At 46.1% G+C, this 12,393-nt stretch overlaps 1 protein-coding gene across 1 annotated transcript in view; it reads left to right on the top strand.

Annotated features, from left to right (window-relative positions):
- Positions 1-3,179: 3,179 nt before the first annotated feature.
- Positions 3,180-12,393, top strand: part of ATP6V0A2 (ATPase H+ transporting V0 subunit a2) — a gene marked incomplete at both ends in the record, with an annotated part of 35,523 nt that continues 26,309 nt past the window's right edge. The window contains 3 exons of the mRNA XM_079717711.1: positions 3,180-3,296; positions 8,969-9,047; positions 11,410-11,507. Of these exons, the coding sequence (XP_079573837.1) occupies positions 3,180-3,296; positions 8,969-9,047; positions 11,410-11,507 (294 nt within the window). The remainder of the gene's footprint in view (positions 3,297-8,968; positions 9,048-11,409; positions 11,508-12,393) is intronic.

Raw genomic sequence — 12,393 nt, 5'->3', positions numbered from 1 at the left:
GACTGAGCAAAATGCATGAGAGGGTCAACCGTGTCAATACATGTGATTAGGAACTGTAGTTTTTTCACAAATGATGAAAGTCATAGGAGTTTTGGTCCAAATGTTATTCGCACCATAGAGAGTCAGTCTTTTAATTTTTAATATATTTATGTTGAACCGGTTAGTTCCCACTGTTCCAAATACAGGATTAAGAACACATTAAAGCCTTTAAAAGTGTATATTAGTGCAAAAGTCTAAGAAAATGGATGAGGCAAGATGGGGGGTGGCTGCAGGAGGGGGACATGAGTAGGCAAGTCAACAGGACCAGGAGAGAACACAAGCCCACGAGACAGAACGCCGAAGATCTTGCATTTAGCAAAGGCGGTCCCTCATGTAATCTTCAGTTTGCCAAAAAACCAAAATATGATTAGCTATAGGAATCATGGGGCCCATAGATTAAAAAACAAGCTGGCTTGTTTTTCCTAGCTGAGAGAAATTCCTCTTGGGGCCCCCTGGGGGACAGACCGCAGGAGGCGGGAGAGGGGAGCAGAACGGCCGTCTCCCACCACAGCCCAAGAGCGGCCACACGGCCACATCCAGTGAGGTTTCTTTGTGGGCCAGATAAATGTAGTCATCGTTTCACGTGGACTTTGTGCACCGTGGATAAACTGAGTTCTGAAAAGCGGGTCTCTTCCCTCTCACTCCACTTGATTGAATTTTGAATGCCCCCTGACATCCCGGTGCTACCTACGTTGTGTTGTTGCATTTTGTTTGTTTTTTTTTGGGGGCCACACCGTGCAGCTTGTGGGATCCTAGTTCCCCAACAAGGGATTGAACCCAGGCCCTCGGCAGTGAAAGTGCAGATTCGCAACCACTGGACCGCTAGGGAATTCCTGGCTGTTGCATCTTCACTCAGCATTCTTGCCCAGAGGAGTTTCAAATCTTCCTTCCCCTCTAAATCTACAAATCTAGTTGTTTTTTCCTAATTCATATTAAACATGTAACAAATGACGTAAGAAATCCCTCCTCCCAAGTACCACTGTTTGTGTCACACCGTGGAAACACTGGATTTCTCCCCCCCTCTGCCTCTGTCTTTGATGTGGATCTCTGTGGGTTGGGGTGATTACACCCACTAGCAGTTGAAATTGTCTTTTGTCCAAGAAAACGAAATACCCAACTGACTCATTGCAGAGATTCAGAAAGTCTTTCTATGGCAGTTAGTATAACTAGCTCTGGAAAGTTAACTTAAAATTTCCAAATGACAGGTAATGTAGCCTGATTTAGAGGGCTTTCTTAGGGTGATTTTGTACTCAAGAAGGGAAAAACTCTGGCAGTAGGACGGGGTGGAGGCGGGGGAGCATACAATATGGTTTTGCCTTTTCTAAGCTTATACATTCATATATGCATTTGGAAAGTATTTATTGAGTGGCTACTGTGCTGGGCACTGGAGATGCCAAGACAGTGTCCCTTGTCCAGTGGAGCTGTTGACTGAAAAAAACAAAAAAACAAAAAAACCCACAACCTGAAAGTTGAGAGTTCTGTTTTATTCGGGGATCTTACTGAGGACTACAGCTCTGGAAGGCAGCCTCTCAGATAGCTGAGGAGCTGTTTGGAAGAGGTAAAGGAAGAGCCAGGAGTTTTTGTTTAAAAAGAACAAGTAGTTGAACATCAAAAGATTACTGCTAATCATAAAAAAACAGTCATCACAAATTAAGGGTTTTAGTGCTTTTCTATGTATGGGAAGATACAAGAGTCTGCGGTCATGGAAATTTTTCCTTTGATACACATCTTAACTATCTAGGGTCAGTATCCTGTTTTTCTCCATTCTGAATCCCCTCAGGGTGAACGACTGGGGGCAGCTGCAGTGGCTGAGGGCTTGATGGCTGCAACATCCTTTGTTTACTGAAATGGCAGGCAACATTGTTTTGTCCACAGAGTTTACATTCCAGTGGGGGAAAACCCGCAATAAAGGAAGATAATGTCAGACAGTGGTAGGTGCTATGAGGAAAATAAAACAGGACTGTGGTGGAGTGGGGTGGTAGGGCTACTCCCGCTACTGGTCAGGAACAGCCCCTCAGAGGCAGGGACATTTGAGCTGAGACTTGTAGGAGCTAATTTTGAGGTCTGGGAGAAGGGTATTCTAGGCAGAGACAGGGGAAGGGTCGGCAAGTTCAAGTGCACCCACCTGGAAAGAGAAAGAAAGCAGGAGGAGGAGAGCAAAGGGAGCCCAGGGCAGGCAGGTGGAGACCAGGGCTTGTGGAGAGCAGAGGCCAGACCCGGTGGGGTCTTGCTGGCCGTAGTGAGAAGTTTGGATTTTACTCCGAACGCGGTGGGAGAAGCCAGAGGATTTTCAGTAGGCTCACATCCCATTTTCGTCCTGCCAGAGATCTCTGTAGCTGCTGTGTGCAGGAGCGTATAAGGCAAGAACAGCCTGGCATCAGACCCTGCTTTCTGGTCCGCACACAGGCCAGGACCCCAGAGAAAAGCCAGCGGCAGGAGCTAGCTGCAAACACCGCACAGGGTGTAATTCCGTTGATAGGAAATGTCCTAACCGGCAGATCTATGGAGAAGAAGTTGTTTAGCGATTGCCCGGAGCTTGGAGACGGGAAGGGGATTGACTGCAGCCGAGCAGGAGGAATCCTTCTGGGGTTGATGGAAATATTCTAAAATTGATCGCGACGATGGCTGCACAACTTTGTAACTTTACTAAATATCACAAAATTGTATACTCTAGTCGGGTGAACTTTATGGCACGTAAACTCAGTTAAACTCTTTTTAAAAAGCTGTGAACAGCGGAGCGAGTGGCAGCTTTTGGTCGGAGTCCGGACAGGTTCCGTGACCCCCCGCATTGCCGCCGGGTTTGCGCCGTTTGGCCCCGCCGCCTGCGCCGCCGTCGTCCGCAACTCCGGGCGCCATTGGTCGGCCGGCGCGGGGTGGGCACGAGCGCGGGGGGGGGGCGGAACCGGAACCGGCTGTAGCCAGGGGGCGGGGCCTCGGGGCGGCTCTGGCGGCGCCTGGAGCGGCGGCCGCGGCGGTGGGATCGGTAGCAGCTGGTGCAGCCCGGAGTCCCATGGTGCGGGGTTGCGGCCAGGCCGCAGGAGAAGCCCGAGCTCCGGGCCGCCCCGGCTGACCGTGAGGGCCCGCGCGGCCCGGAGCCGCCGCCGCCCGTCGGGCCCCGCGGGGGCGCGGGCCGGCCAGCCATGGGGTCCCTGTTCCGGAGCGAGACCATGTGCCTGGCGCAGCTCTTCTTGCAGTCCGGCACGGCCTACGAGTGCCTCAGCGCCCTGGGCGAGAAGGGCCTGGTCCAGTTCCGAGACGTGAGTGTCGCCCGGGAGACGCGGGCCGCACCTGCCCGCGGAACTGCCGCATCGAGCCTTTTGCTCGGGCCTCCTTTCCGTGGGCGCCTGGGCGCCCATTTCCCAGACGGGGAAGCTGAGGTCCACTTTCCGGCCAGAGCTTCCGCAGAGCGGGGCCCGAGCCCAGGGTCGCCGAATGTCTGGTTCGCGGCCTCCCAGGCCGGTTAGTTAGGAACGCTCCGCGTCGTCTTCGTCCACTCGGGTCGTGCCATCTGATGCTTCGGAGCACCGACTCTGTGCCAGGCACTGGGCTAAGCGGGAGAACAAATCTCATAAGGCCTCTTGGAGCTCTTCTGGAACTTACGGGGCAGGGGGAACGGGAGAAATATTAAGCAAATGAATACGTAAACAGGAATATGTTTGCCATACAGAAACTAAAACGGGGTGATGAGATAGATAGTGCCTCAGTTGGGGGTGCTCAGGGAGGTCTCTCTGAGGAAGTGTTCTTGGGCTGAGACCTGAATGGGCAGGAGCCGGCCCTGGGAAGATCTGGGGGAACAAGGTCCCAGGTGGAGGGAACTGGAAGAGCCAGGAGCCTGAACTGGGAATGAATTTGGTGTAAGCTCCCGAGGGGCGGGATTTTTGTCGTTTTTGTTCACTGATACCTGATGATGTACATAGCACTGCCTAGGAAGGAGTTGGAGTGCAATCAGAATTTGTTGTATGGGACCTGTCTCCCCAGCAAGTAGTAATAAACCCTTGTTCATATATCTGTTTATTTATCGTTTGTCTCCACCGTGGACTGTCAACCCCCCCGGGGTGTGGGGTAAGGGCCTTGCCTGCCTTGTTCATTGCTGACTCCTGAGTACAGTCCCTGACTTTGTGGGCATTAGTATGCCTTTGTGGAATGAATGAACAAGCTTTCAGTGAGTGCTTGCTCTGTTGCAGACACTGAGTTTGGTGCTGGGGACTCAGGGGTGAGCAGGGTGGACAAAGTCCCTGTGTTTTTGTTGCTCACAATGTAGGAGAGACACACTCTGATTATGAACTGTGATAAGTGCCATGAAGGGAAAGAGCAGTGTGACAGGGAGATTATGAAGCGCAGGACCTTGCTAATTGAACTGGAATTCACTTGAATTGAACATTTTATTTTCTGGGACCCAGCTTTCATCTCCTCTGGTTTCCCTTCGTCTTTCTGAGGGCTCCTTAGTTTCAAGAGGGAACACCCGTACCCAAGATCTGGTGTCACTGATCCCTGGGTTGGCCTCACAAGGCAACTGCCAGGTCAGAGAGAAACTCCTGAGTGGCAGGCGAGGCTGCAGAGAAGGCCCAGCTCTTCCTGGTTTCTGGAGCCATTTGGGCTTCAGCACGCGGTGCCCACTTTCCTGGCAGGTGCTGCTGTGCTGAGCTGTGACTGAGTAGCACGTGAAAGATTCAGGAAACACTTGTGAGAGAAATGGGCTTCCTTCTTTATAACAGGTAGATTTCTTCCATCCTGTTAGTACTCAGGCCAAGAGGCTTAAATCAAGCTTAAATCTTAGAGGTTTGAACAAACACCCTAATTACCGCAAAGGTGCAAGTTTCATTGAGTGCCATTACATTGGGTAGTAGAGGACACTTGGGATTCTTTTAAACTGAAAATTGGGGAAAGAAAAAGAAAGTGCAGGTCATCTTTTGCCAGAAGTAAAATAAAGCTGCCGTGTTAAAATGAGCTCTTTGTGTGATGCTAGGTTTTCAGAACTCAGGTGTGTGTGTGTAAAGCTGCCGTGTTAAAATGAGCTCTTTGTGTGATGCTAGGTTTTCAGAGCTCAGGTGTGTGTGTGTGTGTGTGTGTGTGTGTGTCTGTCTGTCTGTCTGTCTGTCTTTGGGATGACTGTCCAGCAGCACAGGTGCTAGTGCAGAAAGCTCTGTCACCTGACACTTTTTCTGCTCTCTTCTGGAATTTCTTCCTGACTGCACTCACCAGGTGGGATCCCCGACGTCTGTCTTTTCTGATTTGCACAGGCTGGAGCATTTCCGCCTTTCCTTTTAGTGATCCTTCTAAGGGAGAGGAGGCAGGGCAAGGGTTTCTGTAGTGACAGCCAAAGAGAAGACCTGGAAAAGAAAGGTTATTCAACTCACCAGTAGGACTCAGTGAAGGGCAAGTCCATCTCACTTTTCTAAGGGTCTGGAATTTGGGGACAGCGTTCACCTTTTGTCCGTTAGCTGCTGGAGTGGGAAGATGGGTGGCGTGGATACCAGTCACAACAGCACCAGGCAGCCTCTGCTGGTTTTTCTAGGTTAAATGTTAGTGTTAAAACAAATCTGCATTAAAATGTACTTCATAGGGCTTCCCTGGTGGCGCAGTGGTTGAGAATCTGCCTGCTAATGCAGGGGACACGGGTTCGAGCCCTGGTCTGGGAAGATCCCACATGCCGTGGAGCAACTAGGCCCGTGTGCCACAACTACTGAGCTTGCGCGTCTGGAGCTTGTGCTCCGCAACAAGAGAGGCCGCGACAGTGAGAGGCCTGCGCACCGCGATGAAGAGTGGCCCCTGCTCACCGCAACTAGAGAAAGCCCTCGCACAGAAACGAAGACCCAACACAGCCAAAAATAAATAAATGAATAAATAAATAATTAAAAAAAAAATGTACTTCATAGGGCTTCCCTGGTGGCGCAGTGGATAAGAATCCACCTGCCAGTGCAGGGGGCACAGGTTTGATCCCTGGTCTGCGAAGATCCCACATGCCGCGGAGCAACTAAGCCCGTGCGCCACAACTACTGAGCCTGCACTCTAGAGCCTGTGAGCCACAACTACTGAGCCCGCGTGCTGCAATACTGAAGCCCACGCACCTAGAGCCCATGCTCCACAACAAGAGAAGCCACTGCAATGGGAAGCCCGTGCACCGTGACAAAGAGTAGCCCCGGCTCTCCACAACTAGAGAAAACCTGCATGCAACAAAGACCCAACACAGCCATAAATTTAAAAAAAAAAAAAAAATGTACTTCATAGCGTTAGCCTGGAATTAAGGGTGCTGTTGCCTCCCTAAAAAGAAAATAGAAGCAAAACTTTATAAAAGAAACCACGCAACAGAAGAAACCAGTTAACATACTGTGTAAGATGGTGACGGCGGATGTCAGATCCAATTGTGTGTGTTGTTGCCACAGAAATTTGCCTCTTCGTGAAGATTCTATATGTGGAACCATAGTGTCCACTTTGAGTCAGCGTTTGATATTGATGAAAAAGACAGTGAAACTGAGAAGTCATGTCATTAATAGACAGCTTTTGGTGGGTAGCTTCCTCTGCTCATTCTTAGTTCTGTTGAGATAGGTTGTGTCTGAATCATTAGGAACTCGAAAGTGGTTACTACTTTGGATTAACATGACTTCCAGAAATGAATGCGAATGTGACAAACAGAAGTGAAATTCAAATTTTTATCTTTCTTCTGGTTAACTCTTTAAAAAAATTTCCAAAAACTGAACAAGAACCAAGCCTTTGGGATAGACATTCTCAGGTTGTTCAAGCAGCTTCATGCCAAGCTGTTTCTAATTCTCCTTTTTGAGAGTGCCCAGTATAATGCTGCACAGAGTGAAGGTAAAATTCTTGCCCCAAATGCCTTTCAACATGAATGATTACTGTAATTTAAAAAATTTGAAAGTAATATACGTCCATTGTGGGAAATTTGGGAAACATGAGATACTAATTTCCATGATCCCATTACCTAGAAACAAACACTTTACCTTTTTGGTTCATATTGTCCAATCAAACATTATTTTTCTAATATTATTATTTTTTAATAAATTTATTTATTTTTGGCTGCATTGGGTCTTCATTGCTGTGTGCAGGCTTCTCATTGCGGTGGCTTCTCTTGTTGCGGAGCACAGGCCCTAGGCGCACGGGCTTCAGTAGCTGTGGCTCGGAGGCTCTAGGGCACAGGCTCAGTAGTTGTGGCACACGGGCTTAGTTGCTCCGCAGCATGTGGGATCTTCCCAGACTAGGGATCGAACCTGTGCCCCCTGCACTGGCAGGCGGATTCTTAACCACTCCGCCACCAGGGAATCCCTCTAATAATATTTTAAAATGTACATACATAGGTATTTTTAGATAATTGGAGCCACACTGATAATATCTTTAGTCTTTTTTCACACACAAATCATGCATGACTAATTTCCTCATTTTATTAAATATTGTTTTACAATTTTTTATGGTTTTAAGCTTTATATGGTAAGATTTTTTTGTTTTAATAAATTTATTTATTTTTGGCTGCGTTGGGTCTTCGTTGCTGCGCGCAGGCTTTCTCTAGTTGTGGTGAGCTACTCTTCGTTGCGGTGTGCGGGCTTCTTATCGCGGTGGCTTCTCTTGATGCAGAGCACGGGCTCTAGGTGCGCGGGCTTCAGTAGTTGTGGCACAGGGGCTCAGTAGTTGTGGCTTGTGGGCTCTAGAGCGCAGGCTCAGTAGTTGTGGCACATGGGTTTAGTTGCTGAGCTGCATGTGGGATCTTGCTGGACCAGGGCTCAAACCCGTGTCCCCTGAATTGGCAGGAGGACTGTTAACCACTACGCCACCAGGGAAGTCCTGATAAGATGTTAAGTGAAGGGGAGAGTATATGGGAACAGTGAACTCCTGTGGACCCATATTATAAACCAATGGCGGGACTTCCCTGGGGGTCCAGTGGTTAGGGCTTGGCGCTTTCACTGCCGGGTCTGGGTTTGATCCCTGGTTGGGGAACTAAGATCTCAAAAGCCGTGTGGTCCAAAAAAACCCCAAAAATCCCCACCCATCAGACAAGATCATTTTGAAGCAAATCCCAGATGTATAATTTCACTCATAAATATTTCAATAAGTATCTCTAAAAGGTAAGGACCCTAAAAAAATCATAACCACAATGTCATCATACCTAAAAATTTTAATAATAATTTCTTAATATAATCAAATACCTCATCATTTAAAACAATTTTTAATAAGTGCATAGTAATCAGTTATATTACTGAACCATAATTTTTATCCAACTTTATTGATGTGTATCATAAAATTCACCCATTTCAAGTGTACAGTTCATTGGTTTTTAGAAAATTTTCTGAGTAGCACGTCCATTGCCACAATCCAGTTTTAGACTGTCGCATCATCCCAATAAGGTCCCTTATGCTCGTTTACAGGTCATCCCCCTCCCTACCCCAAGACCCAGGCAATCACTAACCTACTTTCTGCCTCTAGGTTTTCCTTTCTTGGACATTTCATAGAAATGGGGTCACACAATATGTGGTCTTCTGTGTCTTTCACTTACATCATGTTTCTGAACATCCTCTGTGATGTTGATGTGTCAGTTTGTTCCTTTTTTACCACTGAGTAGTGTTCCACAGTGTGGATATAGACTATGATTTCTTTAACCAGTTTTCCACTGTTAAATCATTTTTTCTCTATCTCTGAGGTTGATGCTCTTTTAGATACATTCTTGTCCGTATCCATAGTTTGTTCCTTTAGGTTGAATTTCTTCATGGGCTATTTCTGGGCCAGAAGATATTTTTCAGGCTTTTTTTTTGGTAAAAGTTGCCAAATCGCTTTCCAGAAAAGATGTGTCAGTTTATACTCCTATTCAGTAGTATACGAGGATGTGCTTCCCCCCCAAACCCTTGACTCTCATATTTTATTTATAAACTTGAATTTATTTTTAAATTGTAGAAAAGTCAAAGCAAAATTTTCATCTTTTTCTCAGCTGAACCAGAACGTAAGTTCTTTCCAAAGGAAATTTGTGGGTGAGGTGAAGAGGTGTGAAGAACTGGAGCGAATATTGGGTGAGTTTGTTTTAATAACTTGAATAATTATTGTTATATAAGTAAACCTTGTTCACTTTAGAAAAATGAGAAAATCTAGACACGCAGAAAGGAAAAAGGAAGTCGTCCATGTTCTCACCATTCCTGTATTCACTATTATGTAGGTTTATGTATTTTTTTACTATTCATCTATAAAAGTAAGGATTTACATACATAATGGTCAGGTTATTTTGTCATTAGCTTTGTTTCTCATTTGATGGTACTTTAACATCTTTTCATGTCAATAAACAGATTGACTCATCATTGTTTATAATGGCTGCATAGTATTTTATGGTATTAATGTGCTATAATTTATTTAGCCCATCCCTTGTAATTTATTATAACTTAAAAACATTGTATACACGTTAATATATTACTTAAAATTATATCAGAGAACAGGGGAGGAAGGAAATGGCAGATAGATTGGTTGATCATTTCCTTTTTTTCAGGGCTTCCTTTGCAGAGATCATCGTTCTCTGTTAACCATTAAAACTCATCCGTAAAACCTTTAACGTCTTAGCCTAAAATAAAATGGTCTTTATCAATTCAAACCTTGAAATTCTGACTGAAGTAGAGAGAGGGGAACGATGCCAGTAATTGTCTAAAGTACCAAATTTGTTTTTAGAGGGATGAACAGAAAAACCTGGGAGTGAGAGTGTTGAGGAGGGGAGAGAAGATGACCTTTGGAATGATTTCTAATAGCAGTTAATTATTGTGGGTTTTATATTTTTTAATTGGGGATTTTTAAGATCGAAAGAAACCTGTTAGTCATCTGAAGTCTAGTCCTCTGCATATTGTTTGAGGCCCCAGTTATCTGTGTGGATCATGTAGGGTAGGGTGATACCACATCCCCATCCTTGCCATATATATATGTCATTGGACAGGTCGTATATTTGGAATGAGTTTTCAAAGGCGGGACAGGAGGGACAACACATTAGACGTGTCCAGGACTTCCTGTAGCTTAGACTGTTTCAGAAAGAATGCAGACTTAAAAAGAAAATGAACTCTCAGGTAAATTTAGGTATAAAAAATAGGTTAAAAAATTTACATCCATTTCCAGAAAGCTCTTAAACCCAGTGCTTCCTTTGCTATCTTATGGGCAAGACATCATCGCTTTTCTTCCTCCCTCCTCCCTTTCTCTCTCTCTCCCTTCCTTCCTTCCTTTCTTTCTTTCTTTCTCTCTATCTCTTTTTCTTTCTCTCTTTCTTTCTTTCTTTCTCTCTCTCTTTTTCTTTCTCTCTTTCTTTCTCTCTCTCTCTCTTTTTCTTTCTCTCTCTTTCTTTCTCTCTTTCTTTCTTCCTTCCTTCCTTCCTTTCTTTCTCTTTTTCTTTCTCTCTCTCTCTCTCTTTCTAATAAAATAACTAGTTAACACTTCTCCAAAATATTATATCTGGTAATGACTTTACCAGGTCTTATGACTTTTATCCTAAGGAAAAGAACGCTTCATGGAATTGAAAATGTAAGCTAAAGAAATTAAGTTTTTTTTGGCTGGTTCATTATTAGTTTCATGAATCTAGTTTTTTTTTTTTTTTTTTTTTTTTGTGGTATGCGGGCCTCTCACTGTTGTGGCCTCTCCCGTTGCGGAGCACAGGCTCCGGACGCGCAGGCTCAGCAGCCATGGCTCACGGGCCCAGCCGCTCCGCGGCATATGGGATCCTCCCAGACCGGGGCACGAACCCGTATCCCCTGCATCGGCAGGCGGACTCTCAACCACCGCGCCACCAGGGAGGCCCCCATGAATCTAGTTTTTAATGTAAGTAGAGAAGGCAGTGTACGTTGCTCTAAGTTAAAACATCACGGCTAACTGGGGACTCAGGAGAACCTGACTTTCTGCCTTGTGGTCTCCTCCTTATAGAGGAGACTGATAGAGGATGTGTTTTTCCTGATGGATGTGTATCTCCTCCCAATGGCGTCTGCAGGGAGGTTGCCCTGATGGCTCTGGTGGGGACGATTATAGGTCCATCATTGGATTATTCCTGCACTTCCAAGTGTGTCCTTAACCTTCTGCTTCCTTTACAGAAGGAGGGGCAGAGGCAGCTGTGACTCCAAAGTTCTTTAACTAGAATTTTAGAAATGAAGGATGTGGGGAATTTCAGAAAATGTGTATCCAGGTTACTGTTTGTTTTGTCACTGCACGCTGGTCTCTCTAGGCAGAATTATTTTGCACATCTTTGGAAACAAGGCTGCAAAAGGCATCCTGTCGGTCAGTTGGGACAGGCAAGATTTTATGCATTTAGACGTTAGTTTTTAGACGACCTGGGAAAGGTTGGGATGTAACGTGGTCTCACTGAAGTGTCCTGTAGTAAGTTTTTGAGTCTAATTTGTTTAACTTTTATTTCCACAGCATATTTGGTGCAGGAAATTAATAGAGCTGATATTCCCCTCCCTGAGGGAGAGACCAGTGCTCCTGCACCACCTCTTAAACAAGTGATCGAAATGCAGGTAACTAGTTTCTGAAGAAGCGGTTTTAGGTCACTAACCTCAGAGACTGTTTATTCACTTACTTTATATTGTCTAGTGCTTTTCTGCCTTTCTTCTCAAAACCGTGGAATGAAAAGCAGAAGACCGTATCATGGTTAATTCTCAGTGACAGGTTATCTTCGACAAATTTTAAATGGAATTCGGTTTTCTTTTAAAATGTAAGACAGGGCTTCCGTGGTGGTGCAGTGGTTAAGAATCCGCCTGCCAGTTCAGGGGACACAGGTTCAAGCCCTGGTCTGGGAAGATCCCACATGCTGTGGAGCAACTAAGCCCTGCGCCACTACTGAGCCTGTGCTGTAGAGCCCGTGTGCCACAACTACTGAGCCTGTGCTCTAGAGCCCCCGAGCCACAGCTACTGAAGCCTGTGCGCCTAGGGCTTGTGCTCCACAACAAGAGAAGCCACCGCAGTGAGAAGCCTGCGCACTGCAACGAAGAGTAGCCCCCACTCACTGCAACGAGAGAAAGCCTGCATGCAGCAACGAAGACCCAACGCAGCCAAAAATAAAAATAAATAAGTTAAAAAATAAAAGCATATATTAGAAAAACATAACATGTAAGACAGGTGGTATTGAACAGAGGCTAACAAGAATTAGGCTGTGAGATCTGGGCTCATGTGACGTGACTTCTGGGCCTGTGCGGGCCTTAGCATGCCTCTTCTACTGCAAGTCATCGAGGCTTCAGGCCTGTGCCCTTCACATTCTCCCCAGTTCACCCTGACCCTTCCCCCTCTAATTTTCAGAAGCTCGTGTGAAGGTGCTAGGTGGTTCCCCATGGGCAGCAAATGAGATTCCTTCTTCTGGAGTCCCCCACCACCGTGAGAGCACTGGCTTGTGCATTAGCATCCCCC

This window comes from Hyperoodon ampullatus (assembly GCF_949752795.1).
Source record: "Hyperoodon ampullatus genome assembly, chromosome: 13".
In the NCBI taxonomy this organism is placed as follows: domain Eukaryota; kingdom Metazoa; phylum Chordata; class Mammalia; order Artiodactyla; family Ziphiidae; genus Hyperoodon; species Hyperoodon ampullatus.
The sequence above is the reverse complement of the archived record's forward strand: the minus strand, read 5'-3'. Positions and strand labels throughout refer to the sequence as shown.